The sequence below is a fragment of the Oryx dammah genome, unplaced genomic scaffold (assembly GCF_014754425.2).
Source record: "Oryx dammah isolate SB20612 unplaced genomic scaffold, SCBI_Odam_1.1 HiC_scaffold_20, whole genome shotgun sequence".
NCBI lineage: Eukaryota > Metazoa > Chordata > Mammalia > Artiodactyla > Bovidae > Oryx > Oryx dammah.
This window is the reverse complement of record NW_024070204.1, coordinates 66,470,038-66,487,888: the sequence shown is the minus strand read 5'-3', so window position 1 is coordinate 66,487,888 and position 17,851 is coordinate 66,470,038. Positions and strand designations below refer to the sequence as shown.

General features: G+C 48.0%; 2 protein-coding genes and 1 non-coding gene across 4 annotated transcripts in view; 2 read left to right on the top strand and 1 right to left on the bottom strand.

Moving 5' to 3' along the window:
- The window catches only part of ERGIC1 (endoplasmic reticulum-golgi intermediate compartment 1), a 113,671-nt gene extending 110,279 nt beyond the window's left edge, over nucleotides 1-3,392 (top strand). For both annotated transcript variants that reach the window (XM_040262744.1, XM_040262745.1), the window contains exon 10: nucleotides 1,512-3,392. In XM_040262744.1, the coding sequence (XP_040118678.1) occupies nucleotides 1,512-1,619 (108 nt within the window). In that variant the 3' untranslated portion in view covers nucleotides 1,620-3,392. The remainder of the gene's footprint in view (nucleotides 1-1,511) is intronic.
- Nucleotides 3,393-9,953: 6,561 nt separating this feature from the next.
- RPL26L1 (ribosomal protein L26 like 1) lies at nucleotides 9,954-17,851 on the top strand. Its single transcript, XM_040262743.1, has 4 exons — nucleotides 9,954-11,445; nucleotides 11,836-12,012; nucleotides 16,667-16,807; nucleotides 17,522-17,851. The coding sequence occupies exons 1-4, from the start codon at nucleotides 11,350-11,352 to the stop codon at nucleotides 17,648-17,650; spliced, it is 543 nt and encodes a 180-aa protein (XP_040118677.1). The 5' UTR covers nucleotides 9,954-11,349; the 3' UTR covers nucleotides 17,651-17,851.
- LOC120879720 lies at nucleotides 10,954-11,061 on the bottom strand. The gene has a single exon (XR_005724866.1). It is a non-coding gene; the product is annotated as a U6 spliceosomal RNA (small nuclear RNA).

Sequence of the window (17,851 nt, the reverse complement as noted above, 5' to 3'; positions counted from 1 at the left end):
TCCATACAGACCTGCTCTGTCTGTCTGGGCCTCACAGGCCTCCGCTTAGCTCATCTGGTGGAAATATAATTTCAAAAATAAATGCTGGTGCGATGCACACTTCCCTCTTGCCTCCACTGTGTCTCCTGGCCTTGTCCACGTGGCACTGAGGAGCCAGGGAGGCACTGCTGTCTCCCAGAATCCTCCAGTGCTCAGCAGCAGGGGCCTGCAGGGTGGCCCAGTGTGGCTTCTTCTGAGCCCCGTGGTCATTTCCCTGCTTAAATGTGGCATGGGGGAAGAAGCGAAAGCTCAGGAGGCAGACAGACTCGGCTCTGCCATACCATTGCTGTGTGACCTTGCACAAACTCTTTCCCTCTCCGGAGCCCATGGGTACATGAGAGAAGAGGTGCCTCCCTCCAGGGCATACGGCGTGGTGGGTAACACTGGTTTTTAATGAATGATTTAAGTATGTCTTTAGGGGAAAAGGACATTTAAAGTTTCCTTACAAATCGTTTAGGCACTTTGGTTTCTTTGATAGCCCCAGAAAGCACTCATAGGTAAGCCAGAACATTCTGAGGAGAATGTAACATGTTGATGCGTCACAAGTAGGAGTCCTGTCAAATTCAAAGCAAAGTGAGTAATTCTGTGAGGTGGGCTGTTCATACCTGGGAAGCAGCCGAGGGCCATGTTGAGAGTTTTGAACTCCAGTTTGGCTCAGATGGTAAAGAATCTGCCTGCCATGCAGGAGACCAGGGTTCAAGCCCTGGCTGGGGGAGATCCCCTGGAGGAGGGCATGGCAACCCACTCCAGTACTCTTGCCTGGAGAATCCCACAGACAGAGGAGCCTGGCGGGCTACAGTCCACGAGGTCACAAAAGGAGCTGGACACGACTGGGCCACTAGCGCCGTGACTTTTACTTTTCAGCCGCTAATGCTGTGGCGCTGGGCGGGTGACTGGCCCTGCGCCGCGGCTCCGCAGCCGCCCTATGGTTGTAAGAGTAGTGCTCCCCTCTAGAGCTGGCCTGGGGCTTCAGTGAGGTGGGCGCATCAGCACTCCAGGCCTGGCACAGAAAGGTGTGCAAGTGCTGTCTGCTTTGCTGCAGCTCTTATCTTACTATGTGAATTGAGGAAGTATAGACACAGGTGACATTCATGACCATCCCCTTATGGCTGCAGTTTTTTTGTTTTTGTTTTTTTTTTAATTATTTATTTGGCTGCTCTGGGCTTTAGTTGCTGCGTGTGGGATCTAGTTCCCTGACCAGGGGTCGAACTGCAAGGAAGGAACTTGCGAACTTCCCCCGCATTGCAAGGAAGGCACATTCTTAACCACTGGACCACCAGGGAGGTCCAATGATTATTTTTATTATTGTTTTTATTTGAGCCCTGAGTGTATTCCACATCCTACTGGTTACCATGGGGTGGGCATAATGGGTCAGAGCGTCAGTACTTGCTGAGCTCATCATCTCGTGATTTAGGGAGGTCTGGCCATTGCTCCCTTCCCCACTGACCTCTGACCATTCCCCCCACTTTCAGATCTGTGCCATCATTGGCGGGACCTTCACTGTGGCCGGCATTCTGGACTCGTGTATCTTTACAGCCTCGGAGGCCTGGAAGAAGATCCAGCTGGGCAAGATGCATTGATGACCTGCCCGGCCCCACAGCCAAGGACCCGGGAGACCACCAGCCCTGCCCCGAGCACCCCGTCTCCTCCTGCCCTCTGTCTGGCTCAAGACCTGGCTGTGTCCCAAAGTGGGGGTGAGGGGAGGGAGGGGGTGGCTCCTGGGTTCGACGCTACCTCTTTTCCCCAAGTTTAATTTTAGATAAATTACACTGCCTGAAGTTGGGGCACCCCTTTCTTTCCCTGAGGAGCCCCAAGACCAGAGACAAGGCCAGACAGCTCGGGGACGCACTCCTGGGAGAGCTGCAGTCCCCTCCCCTTTGTGAGGAAGCCCGGAACCCATGCGGTTGGCTCGAGGCCAGGCTTTGACAATCTCGAAGCCCCCACGTTTGGTCCCACTGGCCACTTGGGTTCTGTCCTGGGCAGGCAGCCTGCAGACCTGGGCTCCAGGTTCTGGACCAGGCTGCCCAAAGGCACCTCCCACCTGGCTCCTTCAACAAAGTACGGTACTTCCCAGGCAGGCCCCTGAAATGTGGCGCTGTAGATGGAGCCCTCGCCTCTGCTCCATCCCTTCCTGCCTGACCTAGAGCCCAGGCCTCAAGGCCCTCTCCCCCACGCCTTTCTTTTCCTACCCAGAAGCAGATGCCCAGTGCCAGGGCAGCAGCCTTCGTAGACTCAAGTCTGCCCACTGGTCACTGGGCGCTTGGCGACTTCCCCTTCCTCTCTTCATCTCGTTCGTCTGCACCCCCTGCCGATGTGCCTCAGCCCCCGGGCTGTGTGGCCGCAGCCTGGCTTGGTGGAGGGGCAGGCTGTGACTGGGAAGTCATCCCTTGAGGACTAGACATGGTTTGTACGTCGATGTCCAGATGGGAAGCATCGTTTTCTGCGACCCTAAAGTAATCATGTCTTGGCTTTTCCCAGATGGCTGCCAGCGGTCCCAAAGCCTTAGGTGGGAGAAGCCAAGTGGACCAGCCCGTCTCCCATCTTAGCACGTCCACCTTGGGCTCCCAAGGGTGCACAGCGCTTGGGCCTCTCTGAACCCAGCTGTGGCCCACCTGCCCCGCCGAGCTCCCCGTTAGCTGGCCACACAGCAGCTCAGTCCTGGTTCCCGGGGTGGTTCCACTGTTTCCTCACTGGCCCCCGGGTGGGTCCCCACCCCACTGCTCCCCCTTCACCTTCCCCTTTAGTCCTGGAAGGGAGGGGCCGTGGTCCAGGCACGAATTCCACCTAGGGAATTTTAGGCATGCCCCTCTGTCCCAGCGAGAGAGCCTCCCACTGTTTTCCATTTATATCAAGATTGTTTGCATACTTTTGTAATCAAGGGGAGTGTCCAGTAGAAGGCCTTTTAAAATTATCTCTGTGGATGGTTCAAGTCTCTGCCTTTTGTGATTTTTGGCTCTCGATTCCAATTAGAGACGCTTCCCTTTGCATTTGAGTTGATGGATGTAAGTGTAAACTGTATTTGGTTATTTCTGGTATCTGTGGCCACTCCGATGGATTTTTTTTTTTCCCCTGCATTCTCTTCCCCCGTTACAAAAGGAGTCCCTTGGGTGTGTGAATATGTGTGCCTGTACATAGTGGGCAGGGCAGGGTGGGGAAGTGTGTGGCATGCACATGAATTGAAATCCCACATTGATGCATTTAAAAAAAAAAAACCTTTGAGGACATAGGGGATGTCAGTTTCCTATGGAAGAGACACCTCTGACTCATAAGGAAAATCTCAAGGGAAAAAAATGTTTTAGTTCTTTCCCCACTCATTGGGTTCAAATAGATTAAAAGGCTGATTTTCAGAAATATTGCTGTGTGTTACTTTTGACTTGCTTACGGTTGGGTAGCCTGGAGCCTGGGATCGTAGTCCGAATGGAATTTCATTCTAGAGGAGAGAAGCTGGGAAATATGGGGAATATCTGTGAGCATGATCAGAAAGTCAGGAACCCTTGGATTCAGTCTTCCTCTATTGAATCCCTACAGGATGTTTTGCAATCGGCTACTTTCTTTCCTCTTCTTTTTTTGAAAAATTTATTTTATTGAGGTATTTGAGCTTGGTTTACTACGCTGTGTTTAACCTGATCTACTTACTTTCCAGTTGCATAGCCTCAGTTCATGTCCTTAACCTCAAGGCACTGTTGTAGAAATTAAGTCTATAGTTTGTGCAAATAAATTATACTGGATCAGAACAAGCTCATGTATGCAGGGAGTGGTACATGGTAAATTTTCAAAAACAGTACTTGTTTCACGTAGGTATTCCCAGATCAAGTAAGGGAGACCCCTCACCAGCTGTAAGAAAGGGACTTGCACGGACTTCCGCTGCCTGGTGCTTCAAAGCCTTCTCTGCACGGACGTGGATGAACATATCAGAGATGAGTGTGAGAGCGCACCAGTCTGCAAGAGACTCTTCACTGACCCTCTCTATTCTCTCTTTAACATTCTGTGTGACATTTGAGTTATTGTGACACTCAGAGCTAGTGACCAGGAGTATATGCCCACCGGTAGTCAGAGGTGTGGGCTTTCCAGATGGCACTAGTGGTAAAGAATCCGCCTGCCAGTGCAGGGGTCTCGAGAGATGCAGGTTCGATCCCTGGGTCAAGAAGATCCCCTGGAGGAGGAAATGGCAACTCACTCCAGTATTCTTGCCTGAAAAATTCCACAGACAGAGGAGCCTGGCGGGCTATAGTCCATGGCTGCAAAGAGTCAGACACGACTAAGTGTACACACAGACAGAGATGTGTTCCCAAACCTGTTTGTGCCAGCTGGGCTTTGTGCTGTAGTGATGTGACTTAGTTAACCAGTGAAATATGATAGAAAAATGAAAGGATCTAGGAAAACTAAGTTGAATACTTTGGAGAGACCTGGTAAAGGTGAGTTGCCACCCCCTCCTCAAAATGCTACTGAACTCAGGGAATACCCTGGCAGTCAAGTGGTTAAGACTCCATGTTCATACTGCGGGGGTCGTGCAACTACCCTCTACCCCCGCCTCAAAAAAACCCCACCAAATTCATTGTGAAGAAGATGACTGAAAAGGGTTGGGGGAGGATAGTCCTTGAGGATTCTGCATCCACATTGAAAATGTATAAATTCTTATTTCACGGCAAAGAAAATGAAACCTGGAACCCTGGGATTGGTTTTTGTAAGGACATAGCTTAGCAGCAGCAGTTTACAAAAGGAGGATAAAGGAGAACTCCAACAGAGGAAATGCAAAGCTCATGTTTTGTGTTATTTTTTTATTTTATATTGGGGCTTTCCTGGTGGCTCAGATGGTTAAGATCTGCCTGCAATGCAGGAAACCTGGGTTCGATCCCTGGGTCAGGAAGATCCCTTGGAGAAGGGAATGGCAATCCATTCCAGTATTCTTGCCTGGGAAATCCCAAGGACAAAGGAGCCTCTTGGGCTACAGTCCATGGGGTTGTGAAGAGTCGGACACGACTGAGCAACTAACATGGCCAGTTAACAATCTCCTGACAGTTTCAGGTGCACAGCAGAGCAACTCTGCCATACATAAACACATATCCATTATCCCCCAAACTCCCCTCCTATCCAGGCTGCCTCAGTGTTGAGCAGGGTTCCCTGTGCCACACAGTAATTCCTTGTTGGCTGTCCATTTTAAATACAGCAGTGTGTACATCCCAAACACCCTAAGTACCCCCTGCTGCTGCTGCTTCTGCTGCATCGCTTCAGTCGTGTCCGACTCTGTGCCACTCCATAGACGGCAGCCCACCAGGCTCCCCCGTCCCTGGGATTCTCCAGGCAAGAACACTGGAGTGGGTTGCCATTTCCTTCTCCAAAGCACTAAAGTGAAAAGTGAAAGTGAAGTCGCTCAGTCGTGTCTGACTCTTAGCAACCCCATGGACTGCAGCCCACCAGGCTCCTCCACCCATGGGATTTTCCAGGCAAGAGTGCTGGAGTGGGTCACCAGTGCCTTCTCCGAACTATCCCCTAGTAACCATAAATTCATTCCCTAAATCTGTGAGTCTGTTTCTGTTTTGTAAATAAGTTCATTTGTATCATTTTTTAAGGTTCTGCATATGAGGGATATCATATAGTATTTCTTCTCTGACTTCACTCAGCATGACAATCTCTGGTCCATTCACAGACATGTTGCTGCAAATGTCATTATTACATTCTTTGAGTAATATTCCATTGTATATATGTATCACATCTTTTTCCACTCCTCTGTCAATGAACACTTAGGTTGCTACTGTGTTTTGGCTGCCGATGTGTTTTACGTTGATGAAAAACCTTTAAGGTAATGTGTGTGTGTGTGTGTGTGTTTAAGCTGCTTGGCATGCCGGATCTTAGTTCCACAACCAGGGATCAAACCCATTGCCCTCTGCAGTGGAAGCATGGAGTCTTCACCACTGGACTGCCAGGGAAGTGCCTGGTGTCGTTTAATGATTTCTGAACCAGTTCTTTCAGTTACCTAACCAAGTGCAGACTATAGTATTTTCATGCGAGAGGATTTCTCAATCAGGGCTTATGATACAAACCCAGAGTGGGCTAGGTGATGGGTTGGGGGCTGTGGTGGTTCCGGCAGAAATGGATTCTCCTGGGGCGGTGTTGCACTGCAGCAGAGGGGAAGTCGAAGAGGTGCTTCAGTGAGGAGCTCACATGAGCTCACATGCTGAGCTCATGCTGCTTGGGGGCGGGGTGGTGCTGGGAAGCTTGGGGAGAAGTAGGCTGTAGCCGTGGGGCTTAGAAGTGGCAGCTGTGTAGTTAGGTTCTACAGCTAAACGTCACAAGCTTGCTTTTGGTTCTTGCCCAGAACAGATGGCAGGCCACTGGCAAGCCTGATCCCTTCTTAAGAAGCTGGTTCCTTAGCCGCTCCAGCAGATAGAAGCCAATGTGAGGGGCCTATGTGGAGAACTTTCACCCAAGACACTCCCCTGCCCCGCCCCTCCCAGCCGTTGTCCTCTGTCAGTTCTGTATGATGAGGTCATGCACTGTATTCTGACCAAAATGAGTAATTTTTATCTCAACTCTTATAGCTACCAGTGGTTCAGGCCTTGTCTTTCTTAATCCTCACAGCAGCCCTACAAGGTGGCAGCTGCCTCCTTGTTAAAGGAGGACACTGAACGTAGTAATTCATCTAGGGCACACAGCTAGCACGTGGTGAAGCTGGCATTCAGACCCAGGCTCGCGCGCCTCCAGGGTTAGGGAGGATTGTGCAGCTCTGCCTTTCTACCCACAATCCCTGTCAAAAGAGTAAACTGACTCCTCCTCCTAAAGAGAGGGGCTGGGAATTGAAAGTGGGGAGGGTACTTTTGGTCTTCGGTTTTCTCCCTTTTAAACAGCCTGCAAAGGAAAGCTGAGTTGAACACTGGGGGACTTGATTTTTTTTTTTTAATAGTTTGTATTAGAACTGTTTGTTTATTTGGCAGCGGTGGCTCTCAGCTGTAGCACACTAGATCTTCGATCCTTTAGGTACAGCATGTGGGATCTAGTTCTCTGATCAAAGATGGAACCCAGGCCCCCTGCATTGGGAGCATGGAGTCTTAGCTACTGGATCACCAGGGAAATTCCATAGGGGGATCTTCTTCAGCAAAAATTTTAAACCCTTACAACATGATTTTATTTACACAGATAATACATGCTCATAGCCCCACTGGAGGAAAAGCAGAAAAGCGCAAAAAGGGAAAAAAGGAAAATTAAAGTCACCCATTATACCTGAAACTAACACAACATTGTAAATAAACTATAACCCAATACATTTTGTTAAGATCAAGAGTAAATGAAAGTAGGATTAAAAATAAAGTCACCCATAATCCCACTCACTAATCATTTTTAATACTTTTGTGATATTCTTCCATAAACAAAATGGAATCATGCTGTTAACATTATTTTGTAGTTTGCTTTTTTCCTCATGTAATAGACACCTTCCTATGTTAGTAACAGTGGATATTCTCATTATCTTATTGGCTGCAAGATAGCAATAAATGCTTAGGTATCTGATAGTGAATCATGCTCCCATCTCATTCAGAACCTGTTTTCTCACTTGTAAAAGGGACACTTTAAAGGATTGTCTACTAGATTAAATGTGGTAATGTTTATAAAGCACAGTGTCTGACAGTAAATGCTCAACCTAATACAACAAGCTGTAATAATTCACTCCTTTAAGAAATAATAATTTCTTGGAATTTCCTGGCAGTCCAGTGGTTAAGACTCCACACTTTAACTGCTGAAGGCCTGGGTTTGATCCCTTGTCAGGGAACTACAATCCCATGAGCCACATAAAGTAGCAAAAAAAAAAAAAGCAAATTATTTCTACCATGTGTTAAGTGCTTACTTTGTGCCAGACATTGTGCTAAAGATTCATGGAATCCTGACACCAGACTCATGAGGTGGGGACTCTTACTATTCCCACTTGACAGATGAGGAAAGTGAGTGACCAAGAGGCTAAATATGTCATCCAAAGCTCCCGGGCCAGTAAGTGGTGGAGATCTAAGCCCAGGCAGTCAGAATCCAGGGCTCTCACAATTCCCCACCACATTACTCTCTGCCGCGGAGGCACGAAAATGTTCCCCTGGCGTTCCCTCTGAGCCAGGCGCTATGCTAGATCCTGCGGCTTTATGCCAGTCTCTGTGCCTGTTTCCAAGGTAGGCATGTGGCAGGATGGTAACCCTCTATCTATTAAATCCTATTAGAATGGCAGAACCTCAGTCTTTTGTCATTTTATCTAGTGATGTCCCTTAATTCTTTTGAGCCATAGGAGGCAGAGGCTTCCCAGGTGGCGCTACTGGCCAATGCAAGAGACATACGAGAAGCCAGTTTGATTCCTGGGTGGGGAAGATCCCCTGGAGGAGGAAATGGCAACCCACTTCAGTATTCTTGCCTGGGAAATCCCTTGGACAGGGAAGCCTGGTGGGCTACAGGCCATGGGGTTGAAAAGAGTCAGACATGACTAAAGCAGAGGGCAGAGGGTGGGGATGAAGAAATGGCTCTCCTCTCCGGTTGATAGTGAATATATCCTGATAATCCTGGGTTGTAACGATCCACCCTCATGTGGTTGCCCCTCACCAGTGAGGCCCTGCTCTTCTTGGGAGCAGGGACCAGATTTCACTCCTTCCCGTATCTCTGCTCTAGCCCTAAACCTGTGCCTCCATGCAGGTACCACATACATGGCAAATGAATTAATGAGCAAATGGATGCATGTGTGGGTAAATGAGTGAATGTGATAGGGAAATAATGAATGAGCCAAGAAGGTGCGAGTGAGCAAGTGAATTGATGAATGTATGAATGAGCAGCTTCTTGGGAGCTTGGGTCTGATGAACGCTGTAAGGGCTGCTCTGAAAGCTCCATGACCATCTATGTGCACTCAGTCATAACGGCATTTGCTCCCGCCTTGCCCATAGGAAGTGACTTCCTTTTTACCCCCAGCTTTATTGAGATATAATTGAACTATAACATTCTGAATTTAAGACGTACTGTGTTAACCTGATATACCTACATATTGCATCATGATTACCACAGCATTAGTTAACACCTCCAACACCACACATAATCGTGTGTGTGTGTGTGTGTGTGTGTGTCTGTCTGTCTGTCTGTCTGTCTACCAGGAGTGGAAGGAGGAGCTCTGGCACGACCAGGCGGGGCGATGCAGGGACAAGGTGGGCAGGGGTGGGCGGGCCCAGAGTGAGTCGGGCAGGGCAATGGCTCCAAACCCACAGGATCGCTAGTCCAAAGAATCCCGGCTGTGCTACCAAATTTTTAAAGACTCACAGAATTTAAAAAGGGAGAGCAAGCACAGCTTCAGTTGGCATGAGCGCACTGCACGTGTTTAGATCAAACATAGAAAGCTTACAGTTTGCGTCTTTGGGAGTTAATGGCAAAAGTCTGATTCTAGTGTGGCCTGCCCTTAGGGCTATTGTGGAGCAAGGCCCACAAAGAGGCCTCTGCTCTCTAGGAATAATCTCTCTGCTTGCATGCTCAATCGTGTCCGACTCTTCTCGACCCCATGGACTGTAGCCCACCAGGCTCCTTTGTCCACTGGATTCTCCAGGCAAAATACTGGAATGGGTTGCCATTTCCTCCTCCAGGGGAATCTTCCTGATCCAAGGATCAAACCACATCCCCTGTATTGGCAGGCCGATTATTTTACCACTGAGCTACCTGAGAAGCCCTTAGGAATAATGGCTGGTTGTAATTGAGTGCTATGTGCCAGACACTGTTCTAAACACAGGAAACCGGATTCACACACTTAGTCTTCATAACAATTCAACGAGTCATCTACTTTAGATCATCCCCATTTCACAGATAAGTAAACAGGCTCAGACCGAGAAGGCAATGGCACCCCACTCCAGCACTCTTGCCTGGAAAATCCCATGGGCAGAGGAGCCTGGTGGGCTGCAGTCCATGGGGTCCTGAAGAGTCGGACACGACTGAGCGACTTCACTTTCACTTTTCACTTTCATTTGTTGGAGAAGGAAATGGCAACCCACTCCAGTGTTCTTGCCTGGAGAATCCCAGGGACGGGGGAGCCTGGTGGGCTGCTGTCTATGGGGTCGCACAGAGTCGGACACGACTGAAGCGACTTCGCAGCAGCAGCAGGAGCAAACAGGCTCAGAAACATGGAGGCATCTCCCCGAGGTTCAGCAACTTGAAGAGCCGCTTGAGTTCGTGTGTCATTCTACAACCCCAGCTTTTCTAAAAGACTGGGGGACAATTTGCAAAAGACAAATGGTTGGTTTGTAATGTCCCTCAAACATTGGTGCACCTCAAAGTCTTTGGTGGGGGGGAGTGCTTACTCTAAATTCAGAGCCCCTGACCCCAACCTAATACTGTCTGATTTTGTAGGGCTGTAGCGGAACATGAAAATTTGCATTTTGAACAGACTTCTCAGTGATTGTGAAGAAGCAAGTCAGCCAATTGCATTTAAAGCACCACATTGTTTAATCACCCCGATCATTTGCCTAAACAACCTCTGAGGAGGGTAACGGGGCAAAGAGTTTTGAGTGGGAAAGAGACTATTAATAATGTAACTTTAAAAAGAACAGGTGGCTTCCATGGTTGCTCACACTATACAAAATCTGCCCGCAACGCGGAAGACCCAGGTTCGATCCCTGGGTCAGGAAGATCCCCTGCAGAAAGGCGTGGCAACTCATTCCTGTATTCTTTTTTTTTTTTTTTAACTTTATTTTGCTTTACAATACTGTATTGGTTTTGCCATACATTGACATGAATCAGCCACGGGTGTACATGAGTTCCCAATCCTGAACCCCCCTCCCACCTCCCACGCCATATCATCTCTCTGGATCATCCCCGTGCACCAGCCCCAAGCATCCTGTATCCTGTATCGAACATAGACTGGCGATTCGTTTCTTACATGATAGTATACATGTTTCAAAGCCATTCTCCCAAATCATCAAAAATATGGAACGCTTCACGAATTTGCGTGTCATCCTTGCGCAGGGGCCATGCTAATCTTCTCTGTATCGTTCCAATTTTTAGTATATGTGCTGCCGAAGCGAGCACTCATTCCTGTATTCTTGCCTGGAGAATCCCCACGGACAGAGGAGCCTGGTGGGCTACGGTCCATGGGGTCACAAAAATTAAGACAAGACTGAGCGACCAACACACACAAAGAGAACATCAACAAGGCTTTATTGCCAAGCCCCACAAATCTGCCCTTGCTCCCCGGCGGCACCAAGTCAGTGGGTTCCGGGCGTGATCCCCAGAGCCGCCTAGCCACCCAGGATCCCTGGAAACGAGCCACTGCGATCCCACCCCAAGCCTCAGGGGGCGCTATTCAGTTTCATTCTGATGGGAATGGAGCATTGTTTTCTTTCTGCGCTTGCGCAACAAGGAATCCTCACTTCCGTCCCTACGCGCGCACCGTCTGAACACTGCGGTCGCTCGGTAAGTGAGTGGAGCCGGTGAATTATCCGGCTACGAAGCCCTCCGCTCCACTGGACTCAATCCTTCCTGCCCGGGGGTGTGGCCGCCTCCCCAGAGATCTCTCCGCGTGACCCCCAACCGTGCATTCTTTTGCAGTCTGAGCCCTCGTCCCTCAGCCTCAAGGCCCCAGTGCCGCCCCCTCCCCACCCCCGTTTAGTTCAGCATGCGCCCTCCACGCTCGTCTTGCTCTGTGTAACACCCAGACCTTTCATATCCTTCGTTTTCCTCCTTCAGTCTCCTTCCGAGGCCACCTCCCTAGAACCCCTGGGCGGGGATGGAGCGAAGTGTCCCGGATGGAGAGAAAGCCCTGGTACCCCACCGAGCCGCTCCTTCCCTTTCCTCTATTTGCAGACGAACACGATGAAGTTCAACCCCTTCGTGACCTCGGACCGCAGCAAAAACCGCAAACGTCATTTCAATGCCCCCTCCCACGTGCGCAGGAAAATCATGTCCTCTCCACTCTCCAAGGAGCTGCGACAGAAGTACAACGTCCGCTCCATGCCCATCCGCAAGGACGACGAGGTCCAGGTACTTGTCTCCCGGGCTCTAGTTACCCACCTGCGTGGCGCTCGGGCGCCGCCTTCGCCGAAAGTGTCGACAGTGCTTGGACGTGGAGGAGTCAGAGACTCACACGCCCTCAGGACCGGGGCAGATGATGTGACCCTGCAGGTGACGGGAGCTGGGGCCCAGAGTCACCAGAGCGCGCCTGCCCAGCTTAATTTAGAGCATTCCAACTCTTGAATAATAATAATTTGAGAAGTTTTGCTTTGCTTTGCCAGCCAAGCAAAACTATGCTTTATTTTTCAGTCCAGAGGTTGCTAGTTCCCAGACACTGCTCGGGGAAAGTGTGTTGGATCTTTGCAGGGGAAGGTGTTGGAATAAAAGTAAAGTTTTGGCATCATTCTGTTTAGTGGAAGCTGAACATTTGATGTTGCTGGATTTGGCAGGGAGAATGGGGAAACAAATCAGAGGCGTGAAATTTTGAGAAAGTATAAGCTGTCTGTTCTCTGATAGGAGTTTAGAATGTTTAGTAGGGAAGGGAAGTGAAGGTGAGTTAAGATAGATCAGAGCTATATTCACACCTTGAAGAAATATATACTGAGCATTTACTGGACCAGGCACCGTTCGCTAGAACTCTAGTGGTGAACATCATCCACAGGGTCCCTGTTGCAATAGGGCTCACACTTGAGAACAGGTTTCCGGCCTCTGCACTGTTGGCTTCTTGGGCTGCGGAGTTCTTTGCTGTGATGAGCTCTCCTGTGCACTGTACGATGTTCAGCAGCGTCCCTGGCTTCTCCCCACTAGATGCCAGTAGCACCTGCTCACAGTTAGGATGAGCAGAACTACCAGTTTTTCCAGGTATTGTCCCTGGGGAGCAAAATTCACCCCTGACAACCTCCCCCAATTGAGAACCATTATTTTAGAAAATGAAGTAAGGAATTTGGTGTATCTGTAAGGGACTGGGACTTGGAAGGTTTGAGGAGGAAAAGGTCGGAAGCAGGAGAGAAGTTAGGTGGAGAATGTGACAGGAATAGAGTGGAAAAAATAATTTGGAGCTGTGGTCCAGCCTCTTCTCTTCTGGAACCTTCCCATCAGACATGCTTTAGTTTATGTTTTGTTTTTTTTGCCACAAGGCATGTGGGAGCTTAGCTCCCCGACCAGGGATTGAACCTGCACCCTCTGCATTAGAAGGTGAAGTCTTAACCCTTGGACCTCCAGGGAAGTCCCTCAGACATGCTCTAGAACAGGGGATTGCAAGCGCCTGTAGGTGCCAGTCAGGGACACGCAGAAACACCTGTAGGTGCCAGTCAGGGACGCACAGGAACGCCGGTAGGTGCCAGTTAGGGATATGCAGGCTCTTCAGTTGTCAAATTCTCCAGTTTTGTGAGACCTGGAAAACCTGGATTCTTTCTTTTATAGAAACTGCTTTTGGCTGAGACCACCAAAAACCTCTTTATGACTAAATTCAATGGTTCCGTCTTCATCTGACTGTCCTTGACCTTTTCAGCAGCATTTGGCATGGGTGGCATCACCTTACTTCTTGAAATCGTCTCTCTTTTTAGCTTCTGTGACACTTTAAGCTCACAGTTTACTTCCAACTTCTCAGCCTCCATTGCTGGCTAGTTCTCTGATCCCTAAATACTAGAGTTTGTCAGGGCCTGCACCTGCTCTTCCATTGGCTGGCCTACCTTGTCTACCTAGGTGGTATTACTTATGCCTAGAGTTTTAAATATCTGCTCTAGGCTAACACCTTCCTCCTTTATATCCTTTATAACCACTTTTCTGACCACAGACCTAAGATCTAACTGCCTGCTGAACGTCTTTATTTGGATATCTCACAGACATCTCAAGCTTCTTATGCATGAGATCCTGACATTGCCACTGCCTCTAAAATCTGATTCTCCTCCCGTCTTTGACACCTCAGTAAGTGATGCTTCTATCTCCCCACCTGTATATACCATAACCCTTTAAGTTATTCTAAGTTTCCCTAACCCCTCTTCTGTCACTGTGTCTTGTTGATATTACGTTCAAAATAAGTCTTAAATCTGACACTTCTTTATATTTCCATTTTAGTTCAAAGCATCTTCAGCTTCCACTGTTAACCCTAATCCATTCTCTACAGACAAATTATTTGCAAATCAGAGCCTACTTAAAACCTATCAATGGTGCTTGATGTGCTAAGTGTAACATCTAAATCATTGATAAGGCTCCAGTGATCCAGTCCAGGCCTAATTCTCCAACCCCGTCTCATTTTATAAGCCCCCCACTTGCACCGTACATCAAACACATCTTTTCAGGTCCTTAGAATGCTCTGGGTCTTTGTCCAGAATGCTCCCTCTGCCTGGAGTGCTCTTCTCCCCTTTACCTAACTCCTCATTTTGCAGGTCTTACCATTTCAGTATCTTCCCATGTGCCCTGTTCATGGATCATATATTTGTATGTTTACCTGTTAACTCCTTACTGTTCATCAGACCAAGCTCCCTGAGGCCAGAGAACTTTTCTGACCTCAGTGCAGAGCCTGGCACACAGCAGGGGCACAATCAATATTTATTAAATGGATGAAAACGATTGACTGGATGCAGTTGGAACGTGACATAAAGAAAAGGGGGCATGAACTGTTTCCTTTTTAGATATGAAGACAATGAAACTCAGGTAAAATAATAAAGAATAATATAGAAAATGAGTGTCCAGGCCAGGAATACAGGTCTCTTAACTCCAGAGGTCATTCGGGGTAAGCACGTCTCCAGCCAGGAAAGTAAAATAGTCCAATTAGGTTTGTTCAGAGTGCCTTTTCTCTCTTGGTATCTTCTAAGTCTCACCTGCCTCTTTCTCTGAGTAGTTGAGTCTTCCTCCTACTTTACAGAGGGAATTAAAACTATCATCCAGGAACTTCCAGAGCTCCTGGCTCCACACCCTCTGGCTTAATACCTGCATTTCCACCCCTCCTGTCTTCATTCTCTCCTGTTATAAATCCTGTTTCTATCTGAAGCTCTTCCTCTGCCACTGAATGTGACACCCACCACCCTCTTCTCCCCTCTTCAGATACTTCTATCCATTATCTCCTTTCTCTACAGCTTCCTGTACCTTTTCCTCTATACTTGTTCATTTAAACACAGTAATGTTTCCCCTTCTTAAATAATAAAAAATTATCCCTTCACTTCACATCCCCATCGAGCACATGTCCTCTTTCCGACGCTCTTCAGATCCAGGCTTCTTGGGCCAGGCTTTTTTCATCTTCACCTTTCCACCTCTGGTGAATTCACGGCCTTCCCATACACAGCTTTCATCCCGCTGCTCCACCAAGAGCACTGTAGCCACGACCACCGGTGACCAGCTTGTCGTCACCTGTTACTTAATCCTTTCTGTTGTGGGCCGTTCCACAGCATCTGACCTTCTCGTCGCTGCTGTAAGGCCACGTTCCCTGGTTTCCCTCTTACTGGTTTCTCCACTGCCGTGTGGGCTTTTCCCCGGTTGTGGCGAGCGGGAGCTGCCCTCAGCAGGCGGGCCTCACTGCGGTGGCTTCTCCTGTCGCAGGCGGGGGCTCCAGGTGCAGCGGCTTCAGTACTCGGGACCTGCAGGCGCCGTGGTTGCGGCAGGCAGGCTTAATGGCTCCGTGGCCTGTGGGATCTTCCCAAATCAGGGATTGAACCTGCGTCTGTTGCATTGCCAGGTGGATTCTTTACCCCTGAGCCATCAGGGAAACTCCCTGGTTTCCCATTCTTTCAGGCCGCTTCAGTCTCTTGTAAACCCTTCCAAAATGTTGGCTTTTCTTAGATTTCTACATTCTGCCCTTGTCTCATACCAGCAGTTCCCTGCGTAAACTCAGGCTTTGAGTTGCCATGTCTGTGGATGACTCTCACGTCTTTGTTGCCGGCCCACTTGGCCTTCCCCGTGTATAGAATCCCCCCATTCCATGCCTCCGGGAAAGGCATACCCGTACATCCAGGTGCGCAGCTGGACTCTGGATGTCCTCCTCGCCTCGTCCCTCACCTCTCAGTCCACTGACCGAGTCTTTTCCCGTCTCCTTCCTCACTGGGTCTAGTGTTTAATCTACTTTTTTTCTGATGATAAAATATTTGTATTAACTGTAGAAATCTTGAAATGTGGACTAATATAAATTAAGAATTCTACTTCCTGTCTAATGTCAACCATTATTGACATTGGGATATATTTTCATCTTGTGTATACCATATGTATGAAGCATGTACACACACACAGACTGTATTGTGTTTAGCTTGGTATTCTTTTTTCTCTAAAGGTCATATCTTGAAAATTTCCCTAGGTCATAAATTGTTTTTTGAAAACGTGGGCTTTATAGGTAGTTGGATGAGAATCTCAATATAATTTTTTTCTTTCTTTTTAAATTGAAGTGTAGTTGATTTACAATGTTGTGTTAGTTTTATTCTCAGGACTAGTTGTGTGATGACCAACCTACTTCAAGGAATGTTTTGTTCAGGTAAGAGAAGGAAAAAATTCAGGTGAAGAACCTCCACCTGACTTAAAATAACAAAGAGAAGATTTATACCAGAAAAAAAAAAAGGCTGATTTTGACTGCCAAGATTAATCTGTTTTTTGTGCAAAAAGTTTCATTGTTAGCCTGTATGTTCCCGATCATTAGTTTCCTTACTGTGATATTCAAGCATTAGAAATGAGAAGAATTCACTTTTGTATTTTCTCTTAGGTGGTTCGAGGACACTACAAAGGTCAGCAAATTGGCAAGGTAGTCCAGGTGTATAGAAAGAAATACGTCATCTACATTGAACGGGTGCAGCGCGAGAAGGCTAATGGCACAACTGTCCACGTGGGCATTCACCCCAGCAAGGTATGGCCTGGGGCCACACGGTGGCAGTGGCTGCGTATCCCAGCATTCCTGCTGGAGTTGTTGGGCATCAGTATTGCCCACACAGGCAGATGTGATAAGGACTTTAGAGGGAGGTCAGGCAGGCTTGGTTGGTTTACTGGCTAGTGGTAGCATCAAGGATCCAGATTCTTTTCTTGTGTGTTCTGTCACCCTTGGTGAGGGCCCATCTGCAAGCTGGTAGCAAGAGTGTTGCAGGCATGATTTCCCCACGAGGGAGTGTGCAGAGGGACTAGAGAGAACACCTCTTCCTTCAGCCCTCACTCCCAGCTAGTGGAATTGACCGTTCCTCTCTTAAACTCCCAGCTTACACGCTGTAGAGTCTCTCCTCCAGAGTTTCAGATCCTTTAAGGGCAGAATGGTTGGGTCTCACTCATCTGTGTGATCTCTATATCACCCAGTAGCTGGTGGGAATGCAGTATTTTTAAAAACAATGTATTTTGCCAGGGATGATAGACAAACCATCCGTGTTGGTAGTATAATCTTCAATCTTTGTATCGCTAAACTACATAAATGGTCCCTAGACCCACAGGAGTTAGGGGATGGAGATTGGGTAGCAGAAGAAGGAACCCAAGCTGCTCTCATTGAGGGAAGATCTGTTGTGTGAGATAATTATGCTTTTAAGTCCTTTCCCCTTAAAAAAGAAATCAAGATCTATTTGTTTTCTCATCCTAACAGGTGGTCATCACCAGGCTAAAACTGGACAAAGATCGGAAAAAAATTCTTGAACGCAAAGCCAAATCTCGACAGGTTGGGAAAGAAAAAGGAAAGTATAAGGAGGAACTTATTGAGAAAATGCAGGAATGAATATACCCTGTTGCACAACCATGGTTTATCTGTAGGTTTTTTACCTGGCATGTAGGCCTTTAAAACTTTTCAAGATGTCTGTCTCTCGAGTATTTTATTTCCTTCCTGTTTTGTTATTATTATTTATGTGGTTGTGTAAATACACTTCTGCTGTTTTGATTAATAATTTTATGAATAAAAATTGGAAATGTTTTCTTGTTC